Source organism: Salvelinus sp. IW2-2015, linkage group LG15 (genome assembly GCF_002910315.2).
Source record: "Salvelinus sp. IW2-2015 linkage group LG15, ASM291031v2, whole genome shotgun sequence".
In the NCBI taxonomy this organism is placed as follows: domain Eukaryota; kingdom Metazoa; phylum Chordata; class Actinopteri; order Salmoniformes; family Salmonidae; genus Salvelinus; species Salvelinus sp. IW2-2015.
Window position 1 is genome coordinate 51061989 of NC_036855.1, and position 17575 is coordinate 51079563.

Below are 17575 nucleotides of genomic sequence, written 5' to 3' on the forward strand. Positions count from 1 at the left end.
AAAATCATAACTATTGTTACTAATCCCCTGCAGAGAAACCACATTATCAAAAATACATKACTTCATTGGTGTGACAGAGTGCGATAGATTAAGCTTCAAACAGGAAGCTCACCCCGCAAAGGACACGGTAAAATCAGTGACATTAGGAAACATCTTGAGCATGTTATTAATGTATCATGTGTTGGGCTAATATGTTGGATAGATGTCGAAAGAGGTTACAGAATATGGAAATGCAAAAAGTTTCCCATTTATTCCAAAATCACCTTACCTATAATTTGAATTGTCTCCACAGACTCACTAAAATATAGAGAACAGTTCAGAATATTAGGTATCAATATAAGAAAGTCATGTATATACACACCCTTTTCAGCACCCATTGGAAGCTTTAAAAATCTGATACTTTATATTATTTAGGGTTAGGAAAGTACTTATGAATACTTTTTAAAAACGGGTTGGAGAGCTTTTATGCACAACATGTATTGGTGGATCAAAAATAGTGGTTGGATTCATCCTGAAAGTTGCCATATTCAATTGATCCACCCATGAAATATTGGAAGGTGAGAAGTGTACAATAGGTGTTGAACAGTAGTCCTACAAATCTACCCTAATAATCATCAACTCTTGTAGGTTTGTCCCTATACGGTTATTTGCGCATGGCTACAGAAGCCTACAACTTGGGTCTCCAAATTTCATCCCTGAAAGGTTATAAGGCCAGCATTTCACAAACTCCACTGTGGAAAAGGTGTTACAGTTTGTTGATAGTCACATTTGTATCCAGGTAAAATAGATGTAAAACAATTGTCATTTATATTTACAAACCCCTTTACCAAACAGTTTACTAATTTACGCAGCTCTTATCAATTTGTAAATTACAGTGCATGTAGAATGGTGTTAATTCCATCGGGAAAAAGCATGTTGTTCCAGTTGGAACCGACAGGTTGCTCGACTTTATTCATCGCGTGTGAAGGTGGTGGAATGAGGGTAATTAAGTCAATGTAAGAATACAGTATCTGTAGACACCTCCTGCACACGTTCATTTCTTTGATCTCCACCCAAAACGAATAGCGGGTGAATCGCATGCTATTTTCATGCTTAAAGTCAAGGTCAGAACACGCAGAGAGAAATGTGCATGAAAAGGGAATTACTCTACGTTCCATTTACTCGGTCTCCACTTGGGTAAATTCCCCCCTTGTAGAATCTATGCCAAGACGCTTTGAGCCGATTCTGTCGCCTCGTGGTGACCCAACGCCCTATTACGACACTTTATTTTGTCAGTCACCTGTATATTCCGCTACCTCTCGGAACAAGTACTAGCCCAAATCATTTTAATTATGAACTTATTTTAAAAATGTGTAACAAGACAAGACTGATAGATAAAAATACTCAAAACGCAGTTTAAGCAATCCAAACATCAACAGTGACTAAAATAAAGCCTTGCGAATTCCCAGCGCATAAAATGCTTACAACTAATTTCCAGCATATCAGGACATAAAAGCATTAATGTTAAACAGCATTGCAAACGTAAAGGCAAACAATCTCAAAGGATTGTTGCAATAATTCAAGCACTACGGTGAAACCAACTATTTATGACTGTTAGCACAAAAGATTACAGATCAGAATTACTCCAGTCCGTCAATCTAAATAAATGATGTACAGCTCGACTGCAGCGATGTGTTAAAATTGAGACATGATGATTGGACCCATGACGTATGCAAAAATCAGTTGGACAACTTTAACCAGACATCTGGTTCAACAATAGGCACCATTATAATTAGTAATTACCCATGAAAACACAATGGGATGAACACATGCATATTAGACTACAGCCAGCGCTAAGCGATTAACCGACATGTCGGTTATTTTTAACTAATTGATCTCAGTTCAATTGTGCTTTTTCCCCCTGAGCTCAACATGCACATTGCGCTGTTTCTCTGGAGATAAAGCCAACTTCTATGGTCTGTGTTTCTTTTACACCTGCTGCATTAGGTTTGTGTGGGGAAGACATGGAGAGAGAGAAGACAGAAGAATGGACGCTCGAGAGGGATTGCGAGCAGTTGCTTCAAGGTATCTCTACCTGAAAATAGATGTAAGTGATTGATAGTTGGTATTCAGTCATAAAAGTATACCTTATTTACTTAACTACTAAAAGTGATTGTCAGACAGCATAAGCAGCAGCTCTATAGAAATTAAATAGTCAAATAAATAAACAGAATTTAAATATTTTATTATAGTATCATTTTAGAAGGAATGATGGTTAATAAGTGATAAGCAGTAATCTACAGTCACTACCAACACTGGACTTTTGTTTTATTTTGTATAGAGCTGAGATGACAGAATTAAAGTCAAATAAAATCTAATGTAATATACAGACCTGAAATATTTTATAGTAAAGTCATGTAAATAAATGGCTAATAAGTGATAAGCAGTCACTACCAACATTGGCCTTTTATTAATTGTTTATTTTGTGTTACAGCATTCAACCCACAATGCATTTAAGGTTTAAAAAAAAAAGAACCAAAACGACCTCAAAAAGCACTAATCGCTCAGCACTAATTACAGCTGGCAGCTGCTTGAAATACACTGACTTGTATGATGGAGAGCCTCCTCAGGTTGTGAACTCTGCACTCTAACTTAGAAAGGTATATTACTGTAATAATTACAATGTATTTATTTGTTTTACTTTTTGGGGGGGGGTGAAAAAACTGATGCAGATTAAAAAGTAATCACTTGTGCTTAAACTAAACAACCTCAGAGGCAGTTTTAAAAGAGCAGAAAGAGGGCAGTGACAGATACATGTAGCACTTTCAGCAAATAAATGAATTGCTGTGCCTTAAATGGAATCTAACAGCCCAAGGCACAAAGCATGACAGGCTTGTTAGTAGGTTCCTCTGACATATAGAGCAAAGCCTTTACCAAGAGTACCGTGATGTGAAGGCTTCTCCAAGTACCATGAAAGTCCCCACCAGGGGAAATAAATAGCATTCTTTATAAAATTACTTGCTAGAAGAATGCTCAGTACAGTGTTGTACAAAATCTGTTCCTTGGAGAGAATGAAGCACAAGCAGTCCTCAGGTTCAGTGTCACAATGATCATTCTCCAAGGGCAGAATCAAACAAGCATGAAGCATCCAGTGATCCACATTTTGTAAGAACGCTGGTCAGGTGACTTGGACCCGTGAGTAAAATGAGTACAAGTAGTATTTGAAAACATTAAAAAGGCAATTGTCCGAATCCAGTAGCCGACTTCATTTACAAGCTTAGGAATACTTACCATGACAACAGTTGACTAGAGGACTAGATAATCTTTGTCCTCTTTAGTAAGTTTCTGTGCATTTTTGGTAAAAGGCCACAGTCCACTTTGAAGGAAAAATTWAAAAAAATAAAAGTTGCACTAAAAGCAGTCTAGTGTTCCCTTTTCCTGCATCCCCACCAGAGGGCAGAACTGAGGCATTCAAACATCTTCACTATCCCATGAATCCTGCCTATGGTGGAGTTTGTACATTTGTCAAGACTCAATCTCATTGTGAATCTGACTGTAGCCGTTGGAGGGATCACGTTGCCGACAAAGCACAGCGAGCAGGAGGACGATAAGGAGGAAGAGCAAACAGCCACAAACTGCTAGTCCGATGACCACCTCTGATGAGACCAGAGAAGACAGTAGATATGACAAACACACAATATTAGTCGTTCCATGTCATTTCAGCAAGCCATGACACCCACCATCTCAGAGTGTTCTGAAATAGTTCCTGCAGCTAGAAACATAAGCATTCTTGCAACTTTATTTTGTTGAAATATAATTTCTCTGAAAAAAATTCAGCTAATTGCACCCAAAATTAGCCATTTAATTTTTTTATAGAATTCATATTTAATAAATATATTGTCCTCTTTWAAAAAATATTTTCTAGGTGGTGGCTCAGCTTTCACATTGCAGATAGATTGTAGCTTCCATCAATGTAATTGTCTGCATCATTTCCAATCCCCCATATATTATTTTTTAGGGGTAAAAAAATAAAATAATAATATACATACATTTGTTCAAAAGTTGAGTCACTTAGAATTGTCCTTGTTTTTTAAAGAAAAACATTTTTTTTGTTCCATTAAAATATCAAATTGATCAGAAATACAATGTAGACATTGTTAATGTTGTAAATTACTAGTGTAGCTGGAAACAGCTGATTTTTATGGGATATCTACATAGGCGTACAGAGGCAAATTATCAGCAACCATCACTCCTGTGTTCCAATGGCACGTTGTGTTAGCTAATCCAAGTTTATAATTTCAAATTGATCATTTGAAAACCTTTTTGCAATTATGTTACCACAGCTGAAAACTGTTGTCCTGATTTAAAGAATAATATAACTGGCCTTCTTTAGACTAGTTGAGTATCTGGAGCATCAGCATTTGTGGATTCGATTACAGGCTCAAAATGGCCAGAAACAAAGACCTTTCTTCTGACACTCGTCAGTCTATTCTTGTTCTGAGAAATGAAGGCTATTCCATGCGAGAAATTGCCAAGAAACTGAAGATCTCGTTCAACGCTGTGTACTACTCCCTTCACAGAACAGCGCAAACTGGCTCCAACCAGAATAGAAAGAGGACTGGGAGGCCCCAGGGCACAACTGAGCAAGAGCACAAGTACTTTTGAGTGTCTAGTTTGAGAAACAGTCGTCTCACAAGTCCTCAACTGGCAGCTTCATTTAATAGTACCCGCAAAACACCAGTCTCAACGTCAAGAGTGAAGAGGCGACTGACCTAGGCAGAGTTGCAAAGAAAAAGCCATATCTCAGACTGGCCCCAAAAAATACAATTTTAAGATGGGCAGAAGAACAGACAGTGGAAGCTTGGAAAAAAGTGTTATTGACAGACAAATCTAAGTTTGAGGTGTTCGGATCACAAAGAAGAATATTCGTGAGACGCAGAAAAAAATTAAGATGCTGGAGGAATGCTTGACGCCATCTGTCAAGCATGGTGGAGGCAATGTGATGGTCTGGGGGTGCTTTGGTGGTGGTAAAGTGGGGGATTTTGTACAGGGTAAAAGGGATCTTGAAGAAGGAAGGCTATCACTCCATTTTGCAACGCCATGCCATATACTGTGGACGGCACTTAATTGGAGCCAATTTCCTCCTACAACAGGACAATGGCCCAAAGTATGGCTCCAAACTATACAACAACTATTTAGGGAAGAAGCAGTCAGCTGGTATTCTGTCTATAATGGAGTGGGCAGCAGTCACCAGATCTCAACCCTATTGAGCTGTTGTGGGAGCAGCTTGACCGTATGGTCAACTTGTGGGAGGTGCTTCAGGAAGCATGGGGCGAAATCTCTTCAAACTACCTCAACAAATTGACAACTAGAATGCCAAAGATCTGCAAGGCTATAACTGCTGCAAATGGAGGATTCTTTGACGAAGCCAAAGTTTGAAGGACACAATTACTATTTCTATTAAAAACCATAAATTTCCTATTTATTTTGCAACTAATTTCCTGTGTGTTTTCATGGAAAACAAGTGACCCCAAACTTTTGAGCGGTAGTATATAACATTCTACTGGTTACAAAATGTTTGTAAAATAAATTTAAAAAATGAATCCGGTGTCGTTTTGCATGTCAATTCATAAACCATGGAATCGGTACAGTGCCTTGCAAAAGTATTCATCCCCCTTGGTGTTTTTCCTTCAGAAGTCACAATTAATTATCTGTGTGCAATATATATATATATATACACACACACACCTGTTCTGAAAGGCCCCAGAGTCTGCAACACCACTAAGCAAGGGGTACCACCAATCAAGTGGCACCATGAAGACCAAGGAGCTCTCCAAACAGGTCAGGGACAAAGTTGTGGAGAAGTACAGATCAGGGTTGGGTTATAAAAAAAAAATCCAAAACTTTGACCATCCCACGGAGCACCATTAAATCCATTATTAAAAAATGGAAAGTTTATGGCACCACAACAAACCTGCCAAGAAAGGGCCGCCCACCAAAACTCACAGACCAGGCAAGGAGGGCTTTAATCATTGAGGAAACAAAGAGACCAAAGATAACCCTGAAGGAGCTGCAAAGCTCCACAGCGGAGATTGGAGTACCTGTGCATAGGATCACTTTAAGCCGTACACTCCGCAGAGCTGGGCTTTAATGAAGAGTGGCCAGAAAAAGCCATTGTTCAAAGAAAAAATTTAGCAAACACGTTTGGTGTTCACCAAAAGGCATGTGGCAGACTCCCCAAACATGTGGAAGAAGGTACTCTGGTCAGATGACACTAAAATTGATATTTTTGACCATCAAGGAAAACACTATGTCTGGTGCCATCCAAACACCTCTCATCACCCCGAGAACATCATCCCCACAGTGAAGCATGGTGGTCGTAGCATCATGCTGTGGGGATGTTTTTCCATTGGCAGGGACTGGGAAACTGGTCAGAATTGAAGGAATGATGGATGGCACTAAATACAGGGAAATTCTTGAGGGAAACCTGTTTCAGTCTTCCAGAGATTTGAGACAGACAGATTCACCTTCCAGCAGGACAATGACCCTAAGCATACTGCTAAAGCAACACTTGAGTGGTTTAAGGGGAAACATTTCAATGTCTTGGAATGGCCTAGTCAAAGGCCAGACCTCAATCCAATTGAGAATCTGTGGTATGACAAAGATTACTGTACACCAGCAGAACCCATCCAACTTGAAGGAGCTGGAGCAGTTTTGCCTTGAAGAATGGGCAAAAATCCCAGTGGCTGGATGTGCCAAGCTTATAGAGACATACCCCAAGAGACTTACAGCTGTAATTGCTGCAAAAGGTGGCTCTCAAGTTCTGTTCTTTTGTCTTAATTCTTGTTCGTTTCACAATAAAAAATATTTAGCATCTTCAAAGTGGTAGGCGTGTTGTGTAAATCAATTGAAACAAACCCCCCAAAAAATCAATTTTAATTCTAGGTTGTAAGGCAACAAAATAGGAAAAATGCCAAGGGGGGTGAATACATTCGCAAGCCACTTTACATAAAATCTCTCACCAACTATTTAGCAATTTATATGACATAGCTGTCCATTTTTTGGTCCTTAAATGAAACTGGTATATTTAAATGTATCACCATTTTCTTTAACCAATTTTGGTCTTTAATGCAGGGCCGACAGAAATTCCTTACTTTTCCCCCCTTCCACTTGCCTCTTCCATTTTTGCGGTAATGCTGCAATTAGTAGGTTGTAATTTTGGGAAGAGCAGACATTTCCATATATCTGTGTTAGCTGCATGTGTGACGTAACTCCACCAGTCCTATTTATGATAATAATTTTACAAAGATACTCCCCCCCCCCAAAAACAACAACATTTTATAAAAAAATATAGTTTTTCAAAAATCAATTAGTATATTTGAGTTTAACCACAATATTTGTTGTATTATTTGTTCTCTTTTCAGAGGGGATTAAACTGAAATTGCAACTTTCTATGGCTTGTTAAAAAATTAAAAAAACGCCATTTTGGAGATTATTTCGTTTTCAAATAATCGAAAGTGAGCGGTTATAATCTGAATAAAGGGAAAAAAGGTCATTCTTGAACATGGGGTGAGACATACTTACTAATTTGCTAGAGAACCAGTTTTGATTTAAGAATAACTTTTGCATGACTGATGCCTTTAGTGAGAGGTCTAATGCTTTAATATTTAATAATTTCTGCCCTCAGAATTCATATTCATTATATAAATAGGCCCGTTTAATATATGTCCCATCATACATACTGGTATTAACAGGAATTTATTGCAGCTTTGAACTTGCTCTTTAAAGTTGTAATAGTAGAACGCAAAAGGTGCAATTCCAAAAATGGGTAGTGCATCATCTGTTTCTCGTGTCAGTCATTACATACCTTAGAGAGCCATTTATAACTTGTCAGAAATGTAAAAATCAACTAGCTCATGCCAGCTAARGTTTTTTAGCTAGGTTTTTTAACCCATAGATTTTGTAATGTTTGAGTCACTGYAATATCCCATGAATACACACATGGCAAAATGTATAGAATTGCAAAAAAAATGAGCGTTTAACCTGCAAAATGTTCTCTCCACCAACAAGAGGGGTGTGAACAGTGTGTCATGAATCGTGCTTAAGCAGATAGAAATAAACGAGGCGTGTGCAGGGGGGGGGCTTGAATGTTCCCCAATGCTGGAAGGGGGGCCTGAGTGAAAGAGTTTGGGAACCCCTGCATTAATACATCCCAAAGAAAAATGCATTCTGGTTGTTGGGGGGGGAAGGGGGGTCTATAGGTGGCTTTAGACAATTGTTTTGAATTCCTTACTCATTGGYAGGAAGAAGTTTGGTCCAAGTTGGATGTTGGGTACTATATTGAATATTATATGAACCCTATAAATTAAAATTGCCAATTTAGGTGCAATTTAATTAGGCTAATTTCTCAGAGATCGAATGACATTTCAACAAAATAATGTTGACTGAATGTTTATCTTTTCCATTTCTAACTACAGAAACCATTTCAGAACAATCTGAGACAGTGGGTGTCAAAATCTTCTTTCTTACATCTTTTTAATTAAAGGGATACTTTGAGATTTTGTCCCTTTATCTATTTCCCCAGAGTCAGATGAACTCGTGGATACTATTTTGTGTGTCTAGTATGAAGGAAGTAGGAGGTAGTTTCGCAAGCCAATGCTAACCAGCGTTAGTGCAATGAATGGAAGTCTATGGGTAACGCTAGTTAGCAACTTTCTTCAAACTACACACAGAGGCAAAAAAATAGTATCCACAAGTTCATCTTACACTGGGGAAGTAGATAAACGGCTTCTGCCAAAATCCTGAAGTATCCCTTTAAAGTGGAATGACCCTTCAACACATTCTATGGCTTCAAGGCTCTTTATCAAACGGACCTTGATACTACCATCATACCTGTATCCTTTGTAGGAGACTCCACCATGCACTCCTTGTCCCAATCCTCTGGGATGGATGGTTTGGTGAGGCGTACAAAGTCCTCCAGGGGGCAGAAGAGGTCACAGCTAGGTACAGCCAGTTGGTAAGGCGCTCTTCTGGTGTCATTGCGGTAAAACATGGCCACTGTGAATGATCTAAAGAGGAGTTAAACTTTCTATATCAGACTGACAGCAGATCTCAAAATCGGATATATATTTATTTTGACTGAATTTAGCTTATCCCAGATAATACAGTATAACTACACACAGCTTGGAATAGCTATTTGGGTCTTATTCCATCACATTACAACCTACCCGTTGTCTTCCTGATAGAGTTCAAATATGTGGCAGGAGGCATAGGGCGGCTGCTTTCCATTGAAGACACTCAAACTCGACTGCAAAGCCACAATGGTGGTGTCATGCTGAAAAGTAACACAAAAGACTCATGCATTCGATTAGGGATAGGCAACTTTGATGGGGGTGGGGGCCACACACACACACACACACACACACACAACAACAAAAAATCATGAGGGGCCACAGTGGCTCGTCGGTATGAGTACCCACATTTACACTGCCCCCCCTGCAATTCTACACATTTTGCCATGGGGCAGAGCAATGGCCCCACCACGGTCGATAATTCGGCCATGCTTACTACAAGTTTAGATGACTGGCCACTAGACTAAATTACCACAAAAAAAATTRGCTAACATGGGCTAATTGAGTGACCGCTGATGCATAACCAAATTTCAAAAGTCCACCATGTATTTTATTATTCTAACTCTAAACAGTAAGATGAGACCCCAATTGAGTTCTCCTACATCAAAATTGAAATTGATCCGCGGGCCTACAAAACAGCGGTCGCATGGGCCACCAGTTACCCGTCCCTGCATTAGATTAACAATTTCCAGCAAACAGGCTAAAGCATCCACATAAAAAGGAGATCATGCACAAGATTTAAAAGCTTACCGCAGAGAGCATCATCATCTTCAGACGGCGATTAGAGTCGGGAAGTGCAGACTCTGAGATGTTATTTACAATGCTACCCAATAGGACACCTATTTGATGGAGTAGTAAAAGCATATAAGTGAGCAGTTTTCTAGACAATTTGAGAAGATTTTACCATCTCTTATCTCATTCCTTCAGTGCTATTGGCATTACATAAAACATCAGCTGACATCAAATGGTGGGTGTGGGGTTACTCTTATCTCGATGATGTGCAAAGTAGTTTAACCGTTTGGCTTAGTATGTTCAACTCAAATATGTATGAGTGCATATTCAAATCTCTAGTCACTCRTCCAAATATTTGATGGCCATACGAATAATTGCAATAACTAAACGGAGTGGCTGCCGATCCAACTTTTATGGACCCCTRTTCCCGACAGATAAAGGTCCCGAAGCTTCTGCGCATGTGCAGGACCCTCTACTTTACGCACAGTCTGTGCTCTACCCYTAGAGAACAGGCTACTCTGGCAAATGGTGCTTGTTAACTAAAGTAAGATCAAAGCTGAATCAATGTCTGCAAGAGCACAGAATGATAGTATTCTACATAACAATTTAATACCATTGTATTGAAGTTACTGCAAGACAGCAAATACAACCTCATTTCTTTTGTGATTTTAGGATGATTGTGCAAATGGTCACATTTCTCTCATGTTGCCAAGGATTTGTGTGAGGGCATTTTCTGTTAAACCTTACTAATGCTTTTGTACTAAAATAACTGTCTTTAAGCCTAGGCATTGTGCTTGAGTTCATTTCTTTAAACTCATAAGATAGCAAAGAGTGTGTGCATTAATAGAGGCCTGTTCTAACTGTTCTGTGTGTGTGTAGATTGACCCCAGGATGTCTGGGCACTCAGCCAAGAATTGACAGAAACGGACTGGTTCCTCTTAAGTTAACTGGAGACAGTAAAGGTTATATCCTGCACACCAATGATAAAGCTATTCTGTTTGGAGCCTGTTTCTGGGCGAAATATTAATGTTTTGTGTGTGTGTGACCGGTACGACCATACATCATCTGGACCATCTGGACCGGTTGTTTGTCTTACATTAACTTCAATACAATGGTATTAAATTGTTATGTAGAATACTATCATTCTGTGCTCTTGCAGACATTGATTCAGCTTTGATCTTACTTTAGTAAACAAGCACCATTTGCCAGAGTAGCCTGTTCTCTACGGGTAGAGCACAGACTGTCCGTAAAGTGAAAGGCACATGCTTTCCCAATTTGGGGYAACKGTTGAGCTACTGTTAGGAAGTAACTCCAGACATACTTCCTCTGTCATTCTGGTCTCTATTGTCCTCACTCAGTTGCAACAGACTGAGGCAACCTTTTCACCCAGTTGTCTCCCCTCACACACACATAGTGGCTTGTGAAAGTATTCATCCCCCTTGGCATTTTTCCTATTTTGTTGCCTTAAACTGCAATGAAAATAGATTTTTTTMGGGGGGGTTGTATCAATTGATTTACACAACACGCCTACCACTTTGAAGATGGACATTTTTTTTTTTTAAATTGTGAAACAAACTTGAGCGTGCATAACTATTCACCCCCCCAAAGTCAATACTTTGTAGAGCCACCTTTTGCAGCAATTACAGCTGCGTGTCTCTTAGGGTATGTCTCTATAAGCTTGGCACATCTAGCCACTGGGATTTTTGCCCATTCTTCAAGGCAAAACTGCTCCAGCTCCTTCAAGTTGGATGGGTTCTGCTGGTGTACAGTAATCTGTCATACCACAGATTCTCAATTGGATTGAGGTCTGGCCTTTGACTAGGCCATTCCAAGACATTTAAATGTTTCCCCTTAAACCACTCGTGTTGCTTTAGCAGTATGCTTAGGGTCATTGTCCTGCTGGAAGGTGAATCTCTGTCTGTCTCAAATCTCTGGAAGACTGAAACAGGTTTCCCTCAAGAATTTCCCTGTATTTAGCGCCATCCATCATTCCTTCAATTCTGACCAGTTTCCCAGTCCCTGCCGATGGAAAAACATCCCCACAGCATGATGCTGCCACCACCATGCTTCACTGTGGGGATGGTTTTCTCAGGGTGATGAGGTGTTGGGTTTGCGCAAGACATAGCGTTTTCCTTGATGGCCAAAAAGCTACATTTTAGTCTCATTTGACCAGAGTACCTTCTTCCACATGTTTGGGGKGTCTGCCACATGCCTTTTGGCGAACACCAAACATGTTTGCTTACTTTTTCTTTCTGGCCACTCTTCCGTATAGCCCAGCTCTGCGGCGTGTACGGCTCCAATCTCCACTGTGGAACTTTGCAGCTCCTTCAGGGTTATCTTTGGTCTCTTTGTTGCCTTTCTGGTTAATGCCCTCCTTGCCTGGTCTGAGTTTTGGTGGGCGGCTCTCTTGGCAGGTTTGTTGTGGTGCCGTATTCTTTCCATTTCTTAATAATGGATTTAAATGGTGCTCCGTGGGTTGTTCAAAGTTTTGGATATTTTTTTATAACCCAACCCTGATCTGTACTTCTCTACAACTTTGTCCCTGACCTGTTTGGAGAGCTCCTTGGTCTTCATGGTGCCCCTTGCTTAGTGGTGTTGCAGACTCTGGGGCCTTTCAGAACAGGTGTATATTTTCACACTGAGAACATGTGACACTTAAATAAAGTCCACCTGTGTGCAACCTAACTAATTATGACTTCTGAAGGTAATTGGTTGCACTAGATCTTATTTAGGGGCTTCATAGCAAAGGGGGTGAATACATATGCATGCACCACTTTTCCGTTTTTTTTATATTTTAGAATTTTTATAACAAGTTATATTTTTCATTTCACTTCACCAATATGCCCATTACATGAAATCCAAATAAAAATCTYTTTAAATTACAGGTTGTAATGCAATAAAATAAGAAAAATGCCAAGGGGGATGAATACTTTGCAAGGCACTGTACATAGGGTCACGTGTTTTTGCAGATGCTTGAATGGGATAACTTGACTATATAAGGCCGGGTACTCTTTGTACAGGAGGCTCTCACTCCATTTCACCTGTGTGGGTGGTGCAACCAGCCTCATTATAATAAGTTAATAAAAAAGTGAWATTTTGATTATTGACTTTGCCTCTCCTCATTATTAGTTATAGATAGAATTTCCACCACATGTCTGTTCTATTCATTCCATTTCTATGCATTTAAACCTATCCGACAGGTGAAATCCAGATAGAACTTTTGAAAAACTGGGCCCAGGTGTGGGGAAAAGGAAACCAGAGAGGTGGGACAGGACAGTTACCTACAGCTCCGCAGCCTTGGCCATCACTAAATAGCACATACAAAGGGAATGTAGATAGCTAAGCTAAAACAAGTTTCTGCCCTTCCCATTCTGACAGTTGGCATTACCTCCTTGGAGCCGGCTTTTCTCCTGATGCTTGTAGACCTCAAACATGATTTCAAAGCCAAAGTCCTTGAGCTTCCTCAGATCATCCATGATGTTAGGGGTCACCCAGTCAGGAGCGGTCATGTTGTGCCTTGCCTGAAATTACATGGATGGAGAATGAAAACTAAAAGCCCAATATAATCATGACATTGCATGAAGGTGAAATTACACAACAATGTTTGTAAGATAATACAATTCAATCTACATGCTGTTGTCTCTAAAGTAAAATAGCATGATATTGCTACCATTACAGTGTAGAACATCGAATAAAACAAGGTTACCACCAATAAAATGAAAGTAGAAGCTACATTTCTTATTGAACACATTTCTTGATATACAAATAATTGTTTTGATCTGTCCGGAAACAATCTATGACCACATTGCTGCATTTGTCTCCCCAACCATTTCCAAATGTCTTTACATGGCAGGTTGATTTCAGCTGACCAGAGTAGACGGACATATGACTTCCCGCACCTCTCAACAGTCTTAAGGCTGAGTAGCCACAGCACCAGCTCACAGTTCTGTATTCACTTTCATAAACCACTGTGGTTCCTCACTAGCAACATTTTTTGCCTGTGGTAACATTTCACATACTAACTTAAAAGTTTAACATTCACTTAATCTGCATGATTTATGGCAAACTGTACGGTGGAAATTCTGTAACATTTCTCAAAATATATTCTGCATGGATAGTAAGCAAAGTGATAAAACTGTAAGGAATTATAGCTATTTTAGCTAATACAAGCTGCTTACCTCACAGAAAAGGGTGTCATAGACACTCCAAACAGTCTCAATGTTGGTGTTCTTCAGACCAGTTCTCTCCTGTATCATTGTTATTAAGTCCTGTAAGAGCAAAGGATCAAACAATGATAATCTAGACAAGGGGCATTCAAAGTTAAGATTGATGACCTGTGTCAACATGTGTGGTTGGCAAGTGATGGAGAAGAAATTCAAAACAAGGTAAAAACAAGGCAACAGCAAACATGCCGTCCCCCACAAATTATGCAGCGCCACCTAGGCCAATCAATGTAATTTTGTAAATGACGGATCTCTATGGCAAGACGCATTATTCACCCAAGTCTCGTCAAAATCGGGCAAGTGGTTTCTGAAATATCACGTGGGTTAGCTAGACTTGTATCCCTGAGCACGTGTACCGAAATTAACACTCGGAGTCAAACAGATCAAGAGATGTAAACGTGCCCATTCTAGCGRCACCTTGTGGTCGATATGAATGTTATTGTATATGTTGAGTCTTGACAGTGTTTGAAACGTGTACWAAATMTTGTTAAAACACGAATATCCTTGACTGATTTATATGAATTTACGTGCCAGACCACACCCATATGAATGTTTACTGGGCAATAGCGGCCATGTTTTAGGTACTAGTCTGGAAAGTATTGCGTTGAGACCTTTGTCCATAGAGGCCACATATCATGTTTCGTGCTGATCAAACGGTGCCAGAAGAGTAGCGTTTTTCAAAAATGTCTTAGTGGCAGAAAATTCATCTTAGGTCCCTGAGGCAAATTTGATCCTTGTGAGGAGAGGCACCCATGTCCAGAATTTCATGACTTTAGGTCAAACGGGGTTAGYGACGTGACCTTTTAAAGTTAGCATTTTTCAATCACTTGTTATAGCGCCACCATCTGGCCAATCAGTTTAATTTTGTAAATGCAGATCTCTGGCAAGATGCATAATTCACAGAAGTTTCATCAAAATCGACCCAGAGCTGCCTTTGATATTGCGTGTGACGAACGAAAATACAAATGTACTAACGGTTTGTGCCTCACAAACCATAGACAGTTAACGAAAAGGTAATCACTTTTCATAGGAATAAGTCTCTAGCCTCATTAGCCAGTCTTCACCTTAATTTCAGTGACACTTACTTTGTATAGAAATGTCACGTTGAGGTACTTTTCTGAGCGTTCCGTCTCATTCATGAGGATTTTATAACGAGGGCAACCCGGAATGGGAAACGACAAAAGCTGAAATATAAATACATTTTAGATGGAAACATTAGTATGGAGGTAGTCAATAACTTACTCTTTAAAACAGAATCATATTCAGAATGTATTTTGTGGCAGCTGTCCATCTTTGGATGTCACCCAAGACCTCAGCACCCTGCTCACCCTCTCCTCAGCCTGGGGTACAGTGTGAACAGGAATAGGCTGCCACTCCAGTGTTGGGTTGAAGACCTGTGATCCATTGGGAGGGTACAATCCAGCCAAGTTGGCCTCTGCACTCATCAAGGTCCGGTCATAGTCTGTGCTTCTCACAGAAATCTAGACAATGAACAATAGGAGGGGTAGTGGTTATCACTGAAACAAGATACTTATTTTTGCAGTTGTGGCTACAGCCTAGAGTTGGTTTTACTTACTTCAAGACCTAGTGCATTACTGGAAGAGAGTCCATTATTTGGACAGAGTGCACAGTTTGTTTAACATGGGCGATACAGACAATACAATTTGCAAATCTTTATCTTCACTTTTCTCATTGAAATGATTGTGTGACAGAGATAGTACCATCATAGTTTCAACAAGGKACTAAACCATAAATTACCTCACGTCGGTCATAGGTATCATTAAGAAAACCCTGATAGCGTTTCTGCAGCGCCTGTCCCAGCTCAAAGTGCTGCCTCATTCCTTCCTGTAGGGATCATAGAAACGGTGTGCTATTAGTACAACAGGAACCACACCTGTCAGTGCATCAGGATCCTTCAACACTCATTCTAGCTTAGGTAAAAGTTAGAGGTATCATTCCACTCCTTATCAAGTTGGCAGGTAGCCTAGTGGTTAGAGCGTTGGGCCAGTAACCGAAAGGTTGCTGGATCAAATCCCCGAGCTGACAAGGTACAAATCTGTACTTCTGCCCCTGAACAAGGCAGTTAACCCACTGTTCCTAGGCCATCATTGAAAATAAGAATTTGTTCTTAACTGACTTGCCTAGTTAAATAAATAAATCAAGGTTAATGGACTTGCCCAGTTAAATATAAAAGATGAAAAGCTAAACATGGCATTAGCATGACACTGYGTACAAGTAGTGGAATGTTAGCAAAACAGGTTCTGAAATTTAGGCTAGTGTTATTCAGTCAAAATACATTTTTGGCCTTTACCTGCGAGAGCTGTCCAAAGCCCTGAGGCCAAGAGCTCTCCTGGTAGCGATCAGTAGGGTAGGCTTTGACAGGCGATCGGTCACCATGACGYTAAAGCTAGGTACAAAATGTAATAGGATACAGACATAGTTCAACATTTAACATCTATTAAAGTCACCCAAACATGATATTCTAGGCAAGTGACAAACTGGTTGGACTAGCTGTTCCATTTCCAGCACAAGCAGCATAAAGAAGTCCAGCGAAACCCACACCACAATTAGGCTAAACTTAATAAATGTGTATTTTGTCTTGCATTAACATCGCCACACTTACTAAAGCAAACTCAACATAGTAACAATCCAGTATCGTGGTTCATCCAATAAAAAAAGTGAATCTTATTTGTGACCTTTTTAGTCAGTTGGTTAACGTTACGTGAAATAGTCATTGGGGTCACACAATTAACGTTAGATTGTACAGACCTAAAACAGYCAACGGTGAATCCTTATTAGCTTAACGTTAGCTAGATACAAAGCACTAACTGTCCAGACTCGATATTGTTTAACAGAGCCAAGGCTAACCAACAGCAAAACATGTTTTGCTAGCTAACGTTATTTCCTCTTGCTGGCGAACTTCATCTAGACAAGTCAACTTGCATTTCAACTATATACGCTAGATAACTAGCATACTCACCACAGTTACAAATGTCAGTCTTCTGTCTCCAACAACTTTGCCGAATACAACGAACAGTGTCAATAATAGCAATACAGTGGAGTTCATCTTCAACGGCTGGTCGGTTAGAAACTGTAGCTATAAAACAACCATTCAGAATAGAGTTGTAGGCACAAACAAGCTAGAGATTAACTTCTTCGGTGGGGTTTATCGGCGGTTGGCATCCAACGTTATGGTGCGTTACCGCCACCTACTGTACTGGAGTGTGGGCCAGAGACAGGGAGAAACGAAATCCTACCTGCAAGCCCCGTTGCTCTTAAAAAAGACAACATATTTTAGACTATATCTAATGATGTGCCTACTCAATATACTCTTTAAACTAATTTCCTGTATCCCCTTCTCCCTCATATCTCATGCTCTCCCTTTCCCTCCAATAATGTCCACACTGTATCAATACATGCTCTACGGTCTCTGTTTCCTGGCAATACTCACATTTTCCAATGTTGGATGCTTTCCAATCACATGCAAGGTCTTATTAAACTGGCTGTGTC

The 17575-nt window shown here is 39.9% G+C and overlaps 1 protein-coding gene across 2 annotated transcripts in view; it reads right to left on the reverse strand.

Annotated features, from left to right (window-relative positions):
• Positions 1-17218, reverse strand: part of LOC111974183 (lysosomal acid phosphatase-like) — a 29167-nt gene extending 11949 nt beyond the window's left edge. The window contains 11 exon segments of one of the 2 annotated variants that reach the window (XM_024001820.2): positions 3175-3635; positions 8872-9047; positions 9207-9313; positions 9861-9949; positions 13231-13363; positions 14021-14110; positions 15151-15249; positions 15394-15546; positions 15824-15910; positions 16377-16472; positions 17046-17218. In XM_024001820.2, the coding sequence (XP_023857588.1) occupies positions 3505-3635; positions 8872-9047; positions 9207-9313; positions 9861-9949; positions 13231-13363; positions 14021-14110; positions 15151-15249; positions 15394-15546; positions 15824-15910; positions 16377-16472; positions 17046-17132 (1248 nt within the window). In that variant the 5' untranslated portion in view covers positions 17133-17218 and the 3' untranslated portion in view covers positions 3175-3504. 2 annotated transcript variants of the gene reach the window in all.
• Between the last annotated feature and the right edge of the window lie 357 nt (positions 17219-17575).